Genomic DNA, 12500 nt, shown 5'->3' with positions numbered 1-12500 from the left:
GATTATAACTTCCACCTTCAGCAGCGAGGACAATCCATGCTTCAATGTATGTTAAAAATTATCTTTACTTCATAGAAACTCTCGAAATCGATATTTACTTAGGGAGTAAAAAGGGGATAACTGAAATCGTAAAGGAACCAAACATGATGTAATATTTGGGAAGGAAAAATAACCTAAATGACCCGTGATGTACCCTCTACACTGACTTACCCTTGGTGTACAAGCGTTCAGTCTGGCTCGCTGGAGAAGTTTTCTTTAAAACAAACAAACGAAACAAATAATCAAACAAAGCCACGTTTGCGAGTTGCATGAGGTAAGGTATAGGATGTAATGCATGAAAAGAGAATGATACAACAAAGCAACAACAACTACGCAGCTCAGCGTATATACTTTTGTGTGTATCTACAAACCATGTGGGGGAGATAGGGAGAGTCACGAGAAAAACTCAGGACATTACAAACAAGCAAATTACTCATCTTTTTAAATCCGACAGTCAAACTCTGGCTTGAGGCTAGACTGGGAGGAGTCTCTCTTTTGCTCGGAAATCCGTTGGGAAGAACACAGAACATGTAAGCGTGCGAGCACGACGGCGAGTTTGACTGCGAGCGCAATATTGCTTTCTTCTTTGCCTTCTCGAGAGAACGAGAGATGGCTCGCGGTCTAACTTGAGGCAATCTTGGGAACAGAAATTTCGTGTCCTTGATAATACTCTTGCGAGACTCGCAAGTTTATTTTTTCAAGATTCCATAGAAATACAAAGAAGACTTGGTAGTAACGTATCATACCTTGCTCTCTGATCTTCATTGTTTTCACTCTCCAGTTTGACAGCAGCCAACCAAATTTCTTCACTGTTCGGGTTGGCTTGAAACGCCAGAGCCAAAATTGAACGAGCTTGAAAAATCTCACCCTTAAACAACAAGTGAAATCAAGATATCTAATTAATGAGCAATACAACGGAAACGAGAAAGATTACAACAACAAAACCACAAAGCAGTGCTTTGACCAATTTTCTAATCAAGCTTTTTGATCTCTCTGATAGGTTTTCTACAAATTTGTTGTTGTTGTTGTTGTTGTTGTTGTTTTTGTTTGGCCAAGTAGAAGATAAGTTAGTTATTTCGGAGGCAACGAAAGTTGAGTACTTTTGTCACGTACTAACACGAATGGTTACTTGCTGTCTGATTGGCTAAGAAACTTGAAAATCAACCAAAAAATATATTCACAGCAGAATTTTTCCAAATAGGAAATCACAAAAAAAAAACAAAACAAAACAAAACAAAACAAACAAAAAAAGACATTGACTCTGTTGGAGCAAAAGTTTATGTTGATCACACTTTATGATATACACTCAAAACTCTATCATTTTCACGTAACTGCAATAGGCTGCATCGTCTTTTTTTCTTTTCTTTAACATCATTGATTAATATTATAAAGCTATACAACAGTTATACAACGGCTCTGCAGCATCTAAACTGATCGGCTGTGTTTTTTACGGCATGGTATACAAAGCATTACTTACAGCCATCCACTTGGATTTAGCCCCCATCAGCCACAGGACTTCTGCCTTGGGGCAATGTTTGACTGCATTCTGTAGCAGAGCCTCTAGCGACTCTCTGAGTAGGAAAAAAGTAGGCACATACTATTAAACACTTGACACCGCAAAGAAGTTCTTATTAGCCGTGGTTGTAACGCAAGTGCAATTTACTCCAAGGAAAACCGAGGATCTCCAATTCTTTGAACACTTCTACCACGTGTGTTTGTTATTTTTGCAAAGGACGCGTGCATAAAGTCCCGTTATCGATTTGTTATGTAATCAAAAATTCACTTCCTTTCTCACTGTCAGACGAAACATGTACAGATTTTATACCGAAGTTCTCTTTCCGGTGGTTAGTATTTCGATTTTTAAGACTGTTTACATTCAATTTTATGGATGAAAACAACGGTTTTACGATTCAAAAGCGAGTTCAAAGGACACGCACACTTATGCAAATTCACTGCGTTACGGACTAAAAATGATCCGGAAACTATTGACACTTTCCTCATCGATTACTCAAGCACTTTCACCAACGTCTTGATTTGAGAATAAAAAACAATGTTTCCATTCAGTTCCTTCATTTGCGATGATAGTATTGGGTTTTACGAAGCAAGTTTCCGCTGAAAAGCTGTCGTTCATATTTACGCAAAGTCAACACGCTGCAATGAAATAATTAAAGCGACCGCCGAACTCGAGTTTTGGCGAACGTCTTTGACGTTCGTTTTTCATCACTTTCATTTAAGTTTTTCGCCTGTAAGTTAAAGTTGGCTCCCTTGAAGGGGCGTGTAAAATAAGAGCCAGCAAAACCAGATGCTCTCGCGGGGTAAACTCCACCGCGTCGCGAGAAATTCATCATTTTCTCGCAAGCTAACTGTTTGTAATTTATTCCAAAATATACGCTTCATTGGTTCTCGCGAGACGAGAGTCTCGCGAGGCGACACTTTCGTCTTGCGAGACGAGAGGTGGTAAGTTACTTTTTAGCGGTACTGTATAACCAGGTGAAAAATGAATACAAGTAAATTTACAGCCGTACATGGTCTTACGACCACGAAAAATTGAAAAAAATCTAGATATTGTTGGGTAGTAAAGTTCTCTACGTACGCAAATCAACCAGAAGGCCCGCTTTGGAAAGATCAGGTACAGAACGTAATCAGCTAGTGAACCCGTTTGAGTGAGGCGAGGTGAGGACCGCGTCACTGACCCACCTTGTCCCATGATTCTTTTCGAAGTGAGCAGCTCTCAGCCAGACGCTCTTCTTGCTGGGAAACACAGACAGAGCATGCGCATAGATAGCTCTTGCACATTCAAAGGCATTGTTGGCAACACACTGGGAATGAAGCCAAACGAAAAAACAGAATTAAAAAGAAATACCTTTATTTCGTCTACAGGTAAGCAATGGTGGACTTTTGCCGTGTTTACATAACCTCATCTAAACACGAGGGGTGGTTTGGGGGGGGGGGGGGGGGTATGCAAACCCTAGACTAAGTCTCGGGTTTGTATAACTGTCTCGAATTCTCCCAACGCCCTGTAGTGTTGAGATGGGGCTATGTATAAAACACGGAAAAAAGTCCCCTATTGCTTCTATAAAATACAATGGAACCTCGTTAATCCGGTCACCAAAGGGCCACTAAATCTGGCCATATTAAAGGGGTTGCTTAAATAAGAAAATAACTCACTGAGCTTTTATTCGGGTCAGAATAAATTGATCGTAATAACGAGGTGGCCGATTTATAGGGGTGGCCGTAAGGCGGGTTCCACTGTATTTCTTATCAGAACCATGTTTTACTTTACATACTCTCAAATACACAGCTATCGATCCATGCCCCAATGAAAGCACGCGTGCTATCTTACATATTTTACAAATACTTGCGGAGTAACGACTACAAAATTCCATGTTATGTTATCTTCCTTACGTTGACAGGCGTAAATATTAGTGCCTTGCACGTGAAATGGCAGGAAAAAAAAAAAAAAGAATGCACGGACAGTTGACGTGTACAGAAAAAGTTGATTGTGGAATAGTGTACATGCAATTTGAAAATAGAGTGCTTGGCTTTTCTATTTTACTTACACTGTTAGCATCTTCCATCCACGTGTGTTTTCTGTCTTCCTCCTCCACGCCAATACCTATCACTGTATCACTACAAACAAACACAAATTACAATGTTACAGTATTTAGAGAGGAAGTCATACCAGCTTTAGTTGGTTTTCATGCAGGTCCTCTATCCTAGTCGAGTTGGAAATTAGAAATGTTGGTTTTTCAGGACGGAGAAAAACCGGAGAACCCGGAGAAAAACAATCAGAGCAAGGCCGTTCGGAACGCTCCTGGCCCCCTCTCCCCCAACCAATCTCCGGTTAAAGGCCCAACTGCCTGCAAACGGAAAACATGAATATCCCTGTTAATACCTCCCACCCTCCCCCATCCAACTTTTTCCATGTTAACTTGCCACGTGCCATGTACATTTATGCAAAAAATTAGATTCCTCGGCATTGCATTGAATTCATTTGTCCAGTCCTGGCCCTGTGTCGAGCAAGACTGCGTGACTAAGGGCCAGTGATGGTGTCACGCAACACTACACAAACTTACATAATGGCCCGGCACGTGACAACACTGCCTGCTTTCTCACTCTCCTCTGCATCTTTAATCCACAGATCTCTGTTAATTTCCACACCATTTGCTTTTAACGATGTTATCGCTGAAAAGAATAAAGTAAATCAACACGCATGCTAAATTCTAAATCTCGCGCAAGTTGACAATGTGTAAGACGTTTTTTTACAATACGCTTTTATTTCCACCTTGAGAAACTATGGCATCGTGGTAATATTTGTTCTGCGCAAAATGCTCAAAAAAGTGTAGGTAGAAGTGGTATATATCAATTATTTTTTTTCAGTCACAAAAGAGGTAGATAACTGCTACTCCACGAGCAGTTGGTTCCTCTTACGCAAAACGCTACGGCGCAGGAGAAACCAACTGCTTGCAGGATCGACAACCGCAAAAGATCCGCAAGCAAAGTATATCTACTTGAGAAAAGGACAAGAAGCTTGTGAACGCCTTACTGTACGCTGACTTTTAAACCATTGTGGCCTAATGGTCAGTGTACAGGACTTCGGATTAAGCAATTCTGACTGAGCCCTAGCAGGGGACATTGCGTTATGTTCCGTTCTTGGGCAAGACGCTTTCACGTTGCCTCGATCTCTCGACAGGTGACCTGGCAAAACACTGGGAGACTATCTGCAAAGGACAGGCGTCCCAACCAGGGAGAGGAGGAGAACTTCCACTAGCTACTTTACGCTACGGAAAGGTTCCAGTGGAGTGGGCCACTACACTCGGGTGCTGGCTCTAACTTAAGTGTCAAGAGTAAGTGTGACAACTATAACAGCAATCAAGACAATGAGGGTGAACAAAACATAAATTCCAGTTTACTATACAGGTCACAATGGACGTTACATAATATCCGTGCTACCTCTGTCAATGATTTTTTCCACCATGGGAAGGTTGTCGTTCGCTTCTTCCAGTTTAGCAGCTGTAATCCAAATCTGCCTGTCCGTTGGAATGTTCTCACGAGCTTTGTTCAAGACCTGCAAAGACATAACATGTATGATGATGTCAGGGAAGAGTACGGAGTAGTTTTAAACACAACGAAATGCGCAGCAGTTCACTAAAGAGAAACTAACCTTTCTTGCGTTTTCGTAAGTCTCCAACCGTGCAAGAGCAAGCCAAAGCTGGAAAAAAAAAAAAAAATTAAAAAGTAGAAATACGTCAACAAAATTACATCATCTAGTGGATTCAAAATACTGTGTATAAAGAGATATTTATTAAACGTGACGGCAATTGGTGAAATGCCCATACAATATCACTCAAACCTACGTTACCAACGCCTCTCTCGTTTCTCGCGAGACGCATCTCGTTTCTCTCGCGACACATCTTTCTCGCGAGAGGCACATCTAGTTTCTCTCAAGATGCGCCACGTTTCTATTGAAACGAGTAGCGTTTCTCGCGAGACGCGTCTCGTCTCTCTTGGAAATCACTGAAGCGTTTATGGAGGAATATAATACATGTATAACACTCGAAAAAAGGCGAGCATGTTTGAAAGACTTTTGCTCTGTAATTGCTCAAATTTATTGTCAAATAGATGGCACCGAAGGTATAGACAAAGTTCAATCGTCTTTCGATTCACAAATCTTAAATAATAAAAGATATGCATCGATCCCCACTGAGTTTGCATCGTGTCCCAGCGTCATGTTTTCAACCTCAAGTTATGACAGAAAGGAAATGGTTCATCAGAAATTCTGAAAAAATCAAGAGAACTGCAATGTAGAAAATCGCTAGCGCGAGAGAATATTCTTTTTCTGCTTCTGTTTGCATTGGCTGTGATGAAGGATGTCGTTTATTTTGAAATACAATTATTCAATTACTGGGAAATACAAGCTTTACTTAGAAACAAAAAAGACTAGAAAAGAAAATATCTTGAATACGGACTGATAGCCGAGGCAAATCCCAACCACAGAGATCACCTTGACTTCTTTACTACGGACAAACCTCTGATTATTTCATTCCTGATTATTTCTCTGCCGAAACATGATCATTATTGTGTGGATAACCCGAAAACACTGGCAATGTGTAATGATATAACTTGCCCACGAGCCTGAACCCATTAGTCTGTTATATTTGCACAACGCAACGTTCGAAATTTCGCCAACACGAGTAATCGTAAGTGAAATATTTATTTATTACTTTTATCCTTTTGGGGGGTGGTCTGAAGAGGGGGTCCGTAGGGGTAGTCCGTAGGGGTAGTCCGTAGGGGTAGTCCGTAGGCCGGTCCGTTGGGTAGTCCACGGACCCGGTCCGTAGTGGGGGTCCGCGAACCGGGGATCAGTGTTTTCGGGTTACCCTGATAGTGATTCCCGTCACTTTATCGTTAACCGCCGTGCTTTAACGTGTCCATAACAAAATTTAGATGCACCTCAAAAATGTGCTTGATTCCGCTACATGTATTTGATAACCATGCAGTGAAATCTGTTGGACCACGTCTACATTAATTAGTGATGCACAAGTGTACATGTACATGTACTTTACCTCCACACTTGTGGGACAACATTCCACTGCCCTGCTTAACATGATCTGAGCATCTTCAGGGCCTTCTAACTCTACAGCCGCTTTCCAAATCCTAACAGAGTTAGGAATCTGCTCCAACGCTACAAAGGGGACAGCAGCAACAAACATACTGTGACACAATTCATGTATGTTACACTAAACTTACATCACAGAAATCCAGTTAGTAGACAGTGAACTTTTGTCAAAAATAGTGGAAAAAAACACCCTGAAGAAAACATCCTGTTAGAAAGCTTGTACTAAAAGATGTACCGCTATAACTCGATAGCAACACAAATTAAGCATGAGCCGATTGACGTAATGAAAGCCGGCACGAGCACGGAGAATTTACATTTAGATAATTAATCGATGTGGAAATGATTCTTTTTTTCTCCGCCGAGTTTTCTAAAAGAAATGCAAAACATTTTCTCCGTGTTTCTATTGAGTTATAAACACTCGTGAAAGTACAGGAGAACATGGAAAAGCCTTAGGCCCATAATCCCACAACATTTCTCGCTCTCCCAAACTTCCTCTCGCGTTTCTATTATAACTCCATAGAAACATAAAAACTGTTCTCTATTTCTTGATTGCGCCAGTTAAATAGCTTATGCCTATGTCTATTATGTGCACTGTAGACACGGTTGAAATAATACATTTTAGTTTTCAAGAAAGGAAAACGTGGCAAAAAATGGTTTAAAGACGGGATAAAAATAACATGATTGTTTAAGGCACAGGGTGCGTGTAACCTGGAGATGGCTTTCCTGCGTGCATGTTGCATTCATTAATATAGCAAAAACCTATTAATTTTTTACCTTTCCTGTAAACTCTCTTCTTTGCTTTCGCCTCGTCCTCCAGTGCCGCAGCCTTGATCCACAGTCGGACAGACTGAGGCAGCTGACCAACTGCTTGTGCGCAAACTGATTTGGCTGTCTCTGGGGGCTACAAAGGAGATAACACCTTGTAAGAAATCGCCTGATAAAAGCCCTTCACCAATGACTGGGCATTTGTTTGATACCATTTTATTGTAACACCAACTAAGAACGATAGGTAACATTGATCTATGAAGGTTGTGGGGACATAAAGCAGGGACAAGGCTCTTCGTACAGGATGCATGTTGCAGAGACAGCTGATACACACGAGCGGATATTGGTGCATTGCTATGTTGTACATAGCAAGGACAGTTTGCAAGAGCACGGCACATGATGCGACTGTGAAAATTGAGGTCATTTTGTCCCTGATTCATGACCACGAATTCAAACCAGCCAAGTTTCATGTAACATGTTGTGGGGACAAAAATTTGTGCCCACTATAAAACAAAACTGGGCAAATTAGAGGATGAAAACTGTTGCTGCAACATGTGTCCCTGCAATGTGATGACGGTAAAAGAAGTGCTAAGAATTTCGGAAATCTCTTTTGAAGCACGTTACTTGCCGTTCACGTATGAGTGCCGAACTGCTTACAAACCTGCAAACGGATTGCCTCAAGCCAGACGTCTTCATTCTTTGAACAGACCTCTGTCCCTTTCATGATTGTGTTTCGTGCAGCTTGCATGCGACCCGTCACCTCTTCCAAACGAGCAGCAGCTATCCAGCCTAGAATCACATTCAAGAAAAGATGATGGTTACTAAACTACATGTATGTAAATGAAAACAGAATATACATCTCTTGAAAAAGGCGTAGATTCAAAAATATGGAATTTTGGCTCAAATAATGCTGATCAAAGTTCAACTAACTTTGACTTAGAGATGCTCATTAGTGGTACACTTAATTTTGTTTTGTGTGTGCACCTACACTGAACAAATAAACAGTGAAACTAAAATTAATTTTATTTTACAAACTGCGGTGTTTTACAAGGATTTCCATCCCTAAGAAAGGCCATAATTAAACACATGTTAAATTACGATAATTTCACTGCCATATATCAATGACGTAATGCTTGATATCATGTTTTTCATTTGTTGGTGTATGATTGAAACATCTTCAGCAATCTGTGGTTATCCTCGGAAACCTTCGCATGGCCATCAGACAACATTTGGAAATCTTCGGAAAATCGTCAAAAACGTTTCTTAGTATGTTTATATAATTATTCAATTTTTTTTTTTTTTTTTTTTTTTGTAATTTAATTTTTTTTTTTTATTTGCCAATGACATACGTTACTTACATTAAAGCTACTTACAGAAGAATAAAATATCTACAATTAACTTACAATCAAAAATAAATATATAATTAGCTTACGATAACAAAACTTCTTCGGAAAATCGTCAAAAACGTTTCTTAGTATGTTTATATAATTATTCAAAATAATACACGGTTGCTTGTAGGTCCTTGTAGATATGGAATTTGCCTTCGCTGTTCAATTTTACATCTCAAGTGAGCGCAGCAAACGAGTGAGATATCCTTTTGAAAACTCAAAGAAAAATCCCATATCTACTGTATGTGCACCCATGTATTATTCTCTGTGTTAAGTTTAAGTGTGGACTTTTATCACTCACCAGGTCCATGCTGTGGGTTTGTAGTGATTACAGACTTGAGTAGAAGTCTTGCTTTCTTAATGTCACTTTAGAAACAAAACAACAGAAAAGACACGTTTTGTATGGTACAACTTGACAGCATTCATGTCTGGCTCATATAACTGTCATGTAACTGGTTGCATCACTAATAAAACAAGAAGCTTAATACATTTACTTCATGTATTAAAACTCAGCACAGTTTAAACCCTTTCTCTTTTGATGCCAAGGTGGTTTCAAAGGTGCAAAAATAAATGTCCAGAGCCAAGAACTAAGAAATTTCACAATTACTTTTCAACTGTCTGACTCACCAAGTATTTGAGGAAAACATGAAAAAAGCATTTGTTTAAATGAATTTTATTCTTTATACACAATGTTTAGCAGAAGGAGGTGGTAAAAAGAAAAGTTTTAAAAAGCACTTTTCTGGGAAGCTAGAAATGTATTTTAAAATATCAGGAGTAGTGCAAACCCTGTGTTCAAAAGGCAGTCAAACATGATTGAATGGTAAGACAATATGAAATGCTCAACGTAACAAAACTTGCAAGTTAAGCAACAGGTGCCACATGAATACATGTTCATGTATGCTCCCGAAACCTGTCTGAAAAAGAACATTTGAAAATCCTACCATGAGCAGCATATAACATTATGGCCTAACTTACCCAATATCTCCACCAGCTGAGGGAGTTAAACTCTGAAGATCAGTCAGATAACCTTTAGGATCTACCACAGTCTGACCACTGACAGAATCAGAGGCCTAAAAGGATGAAGTCATATTATATTTGTAAAAGGGCAGTGGTGCATGTACATGTACAAATCTACATTGCAGTAAAGTAGAAACATGAATGTATGTAAACCAGTACAGCATGGGACAGGAAGTTTCTAATAGTAATCAAAATATAATTATTTTCTTTTTCCTTCTGTTTGCTTTGATATAAATACTCTGTATCATGCAAAGTGAGCCATTCTAATGAAAAATGCAGTTAATGGAACAAACTGAAAAAAAAAAAAAAAAAAAAAAACATCTTACATAACCTGATGTTGAAAAGATTTTGGCTCAGGAAAAGTGCTTAAACCCACCTTCAAAAAAATACATAGAGTGGTCTGTCCCCATTATAATAATAATCGCAAAATATTTGTGTAGATGTACACAGACATGTTACATGTAGCTAATTAGTCAGGTAAATCTCACTGTTCCAATACAACTACTAAATTGAGTCATTACCTGATCCAATTTGACACCCACAAGAGATTTCCTGGCTTCACCAATTTTGATCAAGTCAAGATCTGCAGAGGGTGTGGCAAACCCAGTTGTCATGCCACCAGGAGTCACCCCACCAGGAAATGGAGTTTGGAGTCCACCAAATTTCTTTCAGTATAATAAAACTAAATGTTAGTCTGTATGTATTGTAGGCCCTTGCATGTAGGAGTTAAGAGTTATTCTGGGTCATTCCTTTTTATTTTTAGTAAAATTATTTCCACACTGGCACACAAAAATACTACTTACAATGCAATATTTACATTACCTACATGTACATTAATTGAGACTTGTAACACAAAATACCCTTATTACATTGATTAAATTACATTATTAAACATTACGCTTCTTACACTACACTCCCAATACAATATATACACTACTCACTTTGCTGTACTTTTGTACAGCAATTACATTATGACACACCCTGCCCAACTGTGCAACAGAGTTCCAATAGGAACTCTCTCATTGGGATTGAGGCCATATTTCATTTTTTTTTTTTTTTTTTTTTTTTTAATTTACTCAAAACTGACAAAAACATGAAAGTAGAAAAAATCTGAGGTCTTGCACAGTCAAAATCTGCTTTACCAAATATGGGTAGTCACAGCCCAAAAATAATGCATGAGCAAGAAGTGGTACAAGACATTCTTGTGGCCCAAGACTAACACAGCAAGACTAACACAGCAAGACTAACACAGCAAGACTAACACAGCAAGACTAACACAGCAAGACTAACACAGCAAGACTAACACAGCAAGCTCCACAAGAAGTGAACATGTTGTGTTTTTGTGGCTAATACCCACAGTAACATTTGTAATGCAAGAAGTTGAGGGAGAGGTGAGTGCTCTCACCACTGCGTCACCCCTGCTCCCCCAGCCAGGCTCAGCTTTAAATCTTTTACATGTATCTCTTCAATTGAATAAAATGATACCTAACTACTAATGAAAACGTTTCCCAACATGTATCTTTTTGTTGATGATACTATTGCCATGTATTGAATGATGTTTAGTAACTTTACTCTGTATATGTATCTAGCACTACATGTACCTGTTGACGTGAATCAAGGGTTGTCATTTTCTCCCCACTCATTAATGCACTATGCAGAACACTGTCGGGTACTGGAGTGAATCTATTAGGAGAACATCAAAATGTCCAATAAAATTTCAGGTTAGTCTGCTCACTAGACATCATAACTGTTAGCAGTTATGAATTCATTTGCAACATAAAAATTGTTAAAAATAAAAATTATAATAGATCACCTTAGTGATTAGATTTTAGTGATCGCAACTGAGCCCTTTAGTCCAGTCCACTAAAGCCCAGACATTTCTCTCCTATTTAACAGCTATATTGTATCCATCTTACTTTTCTGTCCTTGGATTTCTTTGCTTCTTGTTCCTATAGTCTCCAACCTCTGGAATACTCAACCAGTCATCTTCAGACACTTCACTCAGTTTACGCTAACAAGAAATACAGCAACTTCACTATTTAAAAGCTAGTAGACCATGTCATAGTGACAAGTTTGTTGGCTTGTTTGTTTTGTTTTTGTTTTGTTTGTTTGTTTTTGTTTCTTACAGTCATGTTTGATAAAAAGCCTGTTTGTGTAAGTGTACATAAGATAAACAGATAATTTTTTTTTTTTTTTTTTTACTTTTCCTTTTCCATGGTCCTAATTTCATAAAGCCAACAGTACAAAAGAATTGAGATTCAAAGGGAAAATGCACTAAACATACTGTTTTCCTTGAGAACAGTTACTAAGTGTTTTGCTTATTTCCTCAAGACTGAAGAGAAAAATAATTCCGTTTTGTTTTGTCTTGTTTTGTTTTGCTTTGCTTTGCTTTGTTCTGTTCTGTTTTCTTTTTCCATCTTTACACTGTACTGTACAATCATGTAATATACAATCATTTTAATGGCAACAAGAAATTCACCCAATTGTAATAATTGACTGACTATGGTGTTGATGGAAACAAAGTATACACTACAGGTGTATGTAATTCCAAAGGTCCCAGGTTCAAATCCTCTTCCCTGCCACTACCCATAGATGGATTTGTGTTCAGTGGTCCCCAGTTCAACTCCTTTATGTCTCAGCCAACTGGTCAAGTTTTGGATTTTTTAACAAGT

The 12500-nt window shown here is 38.9% G+C and overlaps 1 protein-coding gene across 1 annotated transcript in view; it reads right to left on the bottom strand.

Moving 5' to 3' along the window:
* The window catches only part of LOC145495826 (pre-mRNA-processing factor 6-like), a 34389-nt gene that overhangs the window by 12485 nt on the left and 9404 nt on the right, over nucleotides 1–12500 (bottom strand). Inside the window, exons 6-21 of the mRNA XM_081475411.1 lie at nucleotides 11745–11839; nucleotides 11430–11511; nucleotides 10350–10493; nucleotides 9787–9881; nucleotides 9113–9177; nucleotides 8085–8212; nucleotides 7433–7559; nucleotides 6606–6724; nucleotides 5204–5251; nucleotides 4993–5107; nucleotides 4116–4224; nucleotides 3600–3669; nucleotides 2737–2858; nucleotides 1517–1610; nucleotides 786–907; nucleotides 211–253 (exon numbers count right to left, since the gene is read on the bottom strand). Coding sequence (XP_081331537.1) covers nucleotides 211–253; nucleotides 786–907; nucleotides 1517–1610; nucleotides 2737–2858; nucleotides 3600–3669; nucleotides 4116–4224; nucleotides 4993–5107; nucleotides 5204–5251; nucleotides 6606–6724; nucleotides 7433–7559; nucleotides 8085–8212; nucleotides 9113–9177; nucleotides 9787–9881; nucleotides 10350–10493; nucleotides 11430–11511; nucleotides 11745–11839 — 1578 coding nt within the window. The remainder of the gene's footprint in view (nucleotides 1–210; nucleotides 254–785; nucleotides 908–1516; nucleotides 1611–2736; nucleotides 2859–3599; nucleotides 3670–4115; nucleotides 4225–4992; nucleotides 5108–5203; nucleotides 5252–6605; nucleotides 6725–7432; nucleotides 7560–8084; nucleotides 8213–9112; nucleotides 9178–9786; nucleotides 9882–10349; nucleotides 10494–11429; nucleotides 11512–11744; nucleotides 11840–12500) is intronic.

The sequence above is a fragment of the Orbicella franksi genome, chromosome 8, assembly GCF_964199315.1.
Source record: "Orbicella franksi chromosome 8, jaOrbFran1.1, whole genome shotgun sequence".
Classification (NCBI taxonomy): domain Eukaryota; kingdom Metazoa; phylum Cnidaria; class Anthozoa; order Scleractinia; family Merulinidae; genus Orbicella; species Orbicella franksi.
The sequence above is the reverse complement of the archived record's forward strand: the minus strand, read 5'-3'. Positions and strand labels throughout refer to the sequence as shown.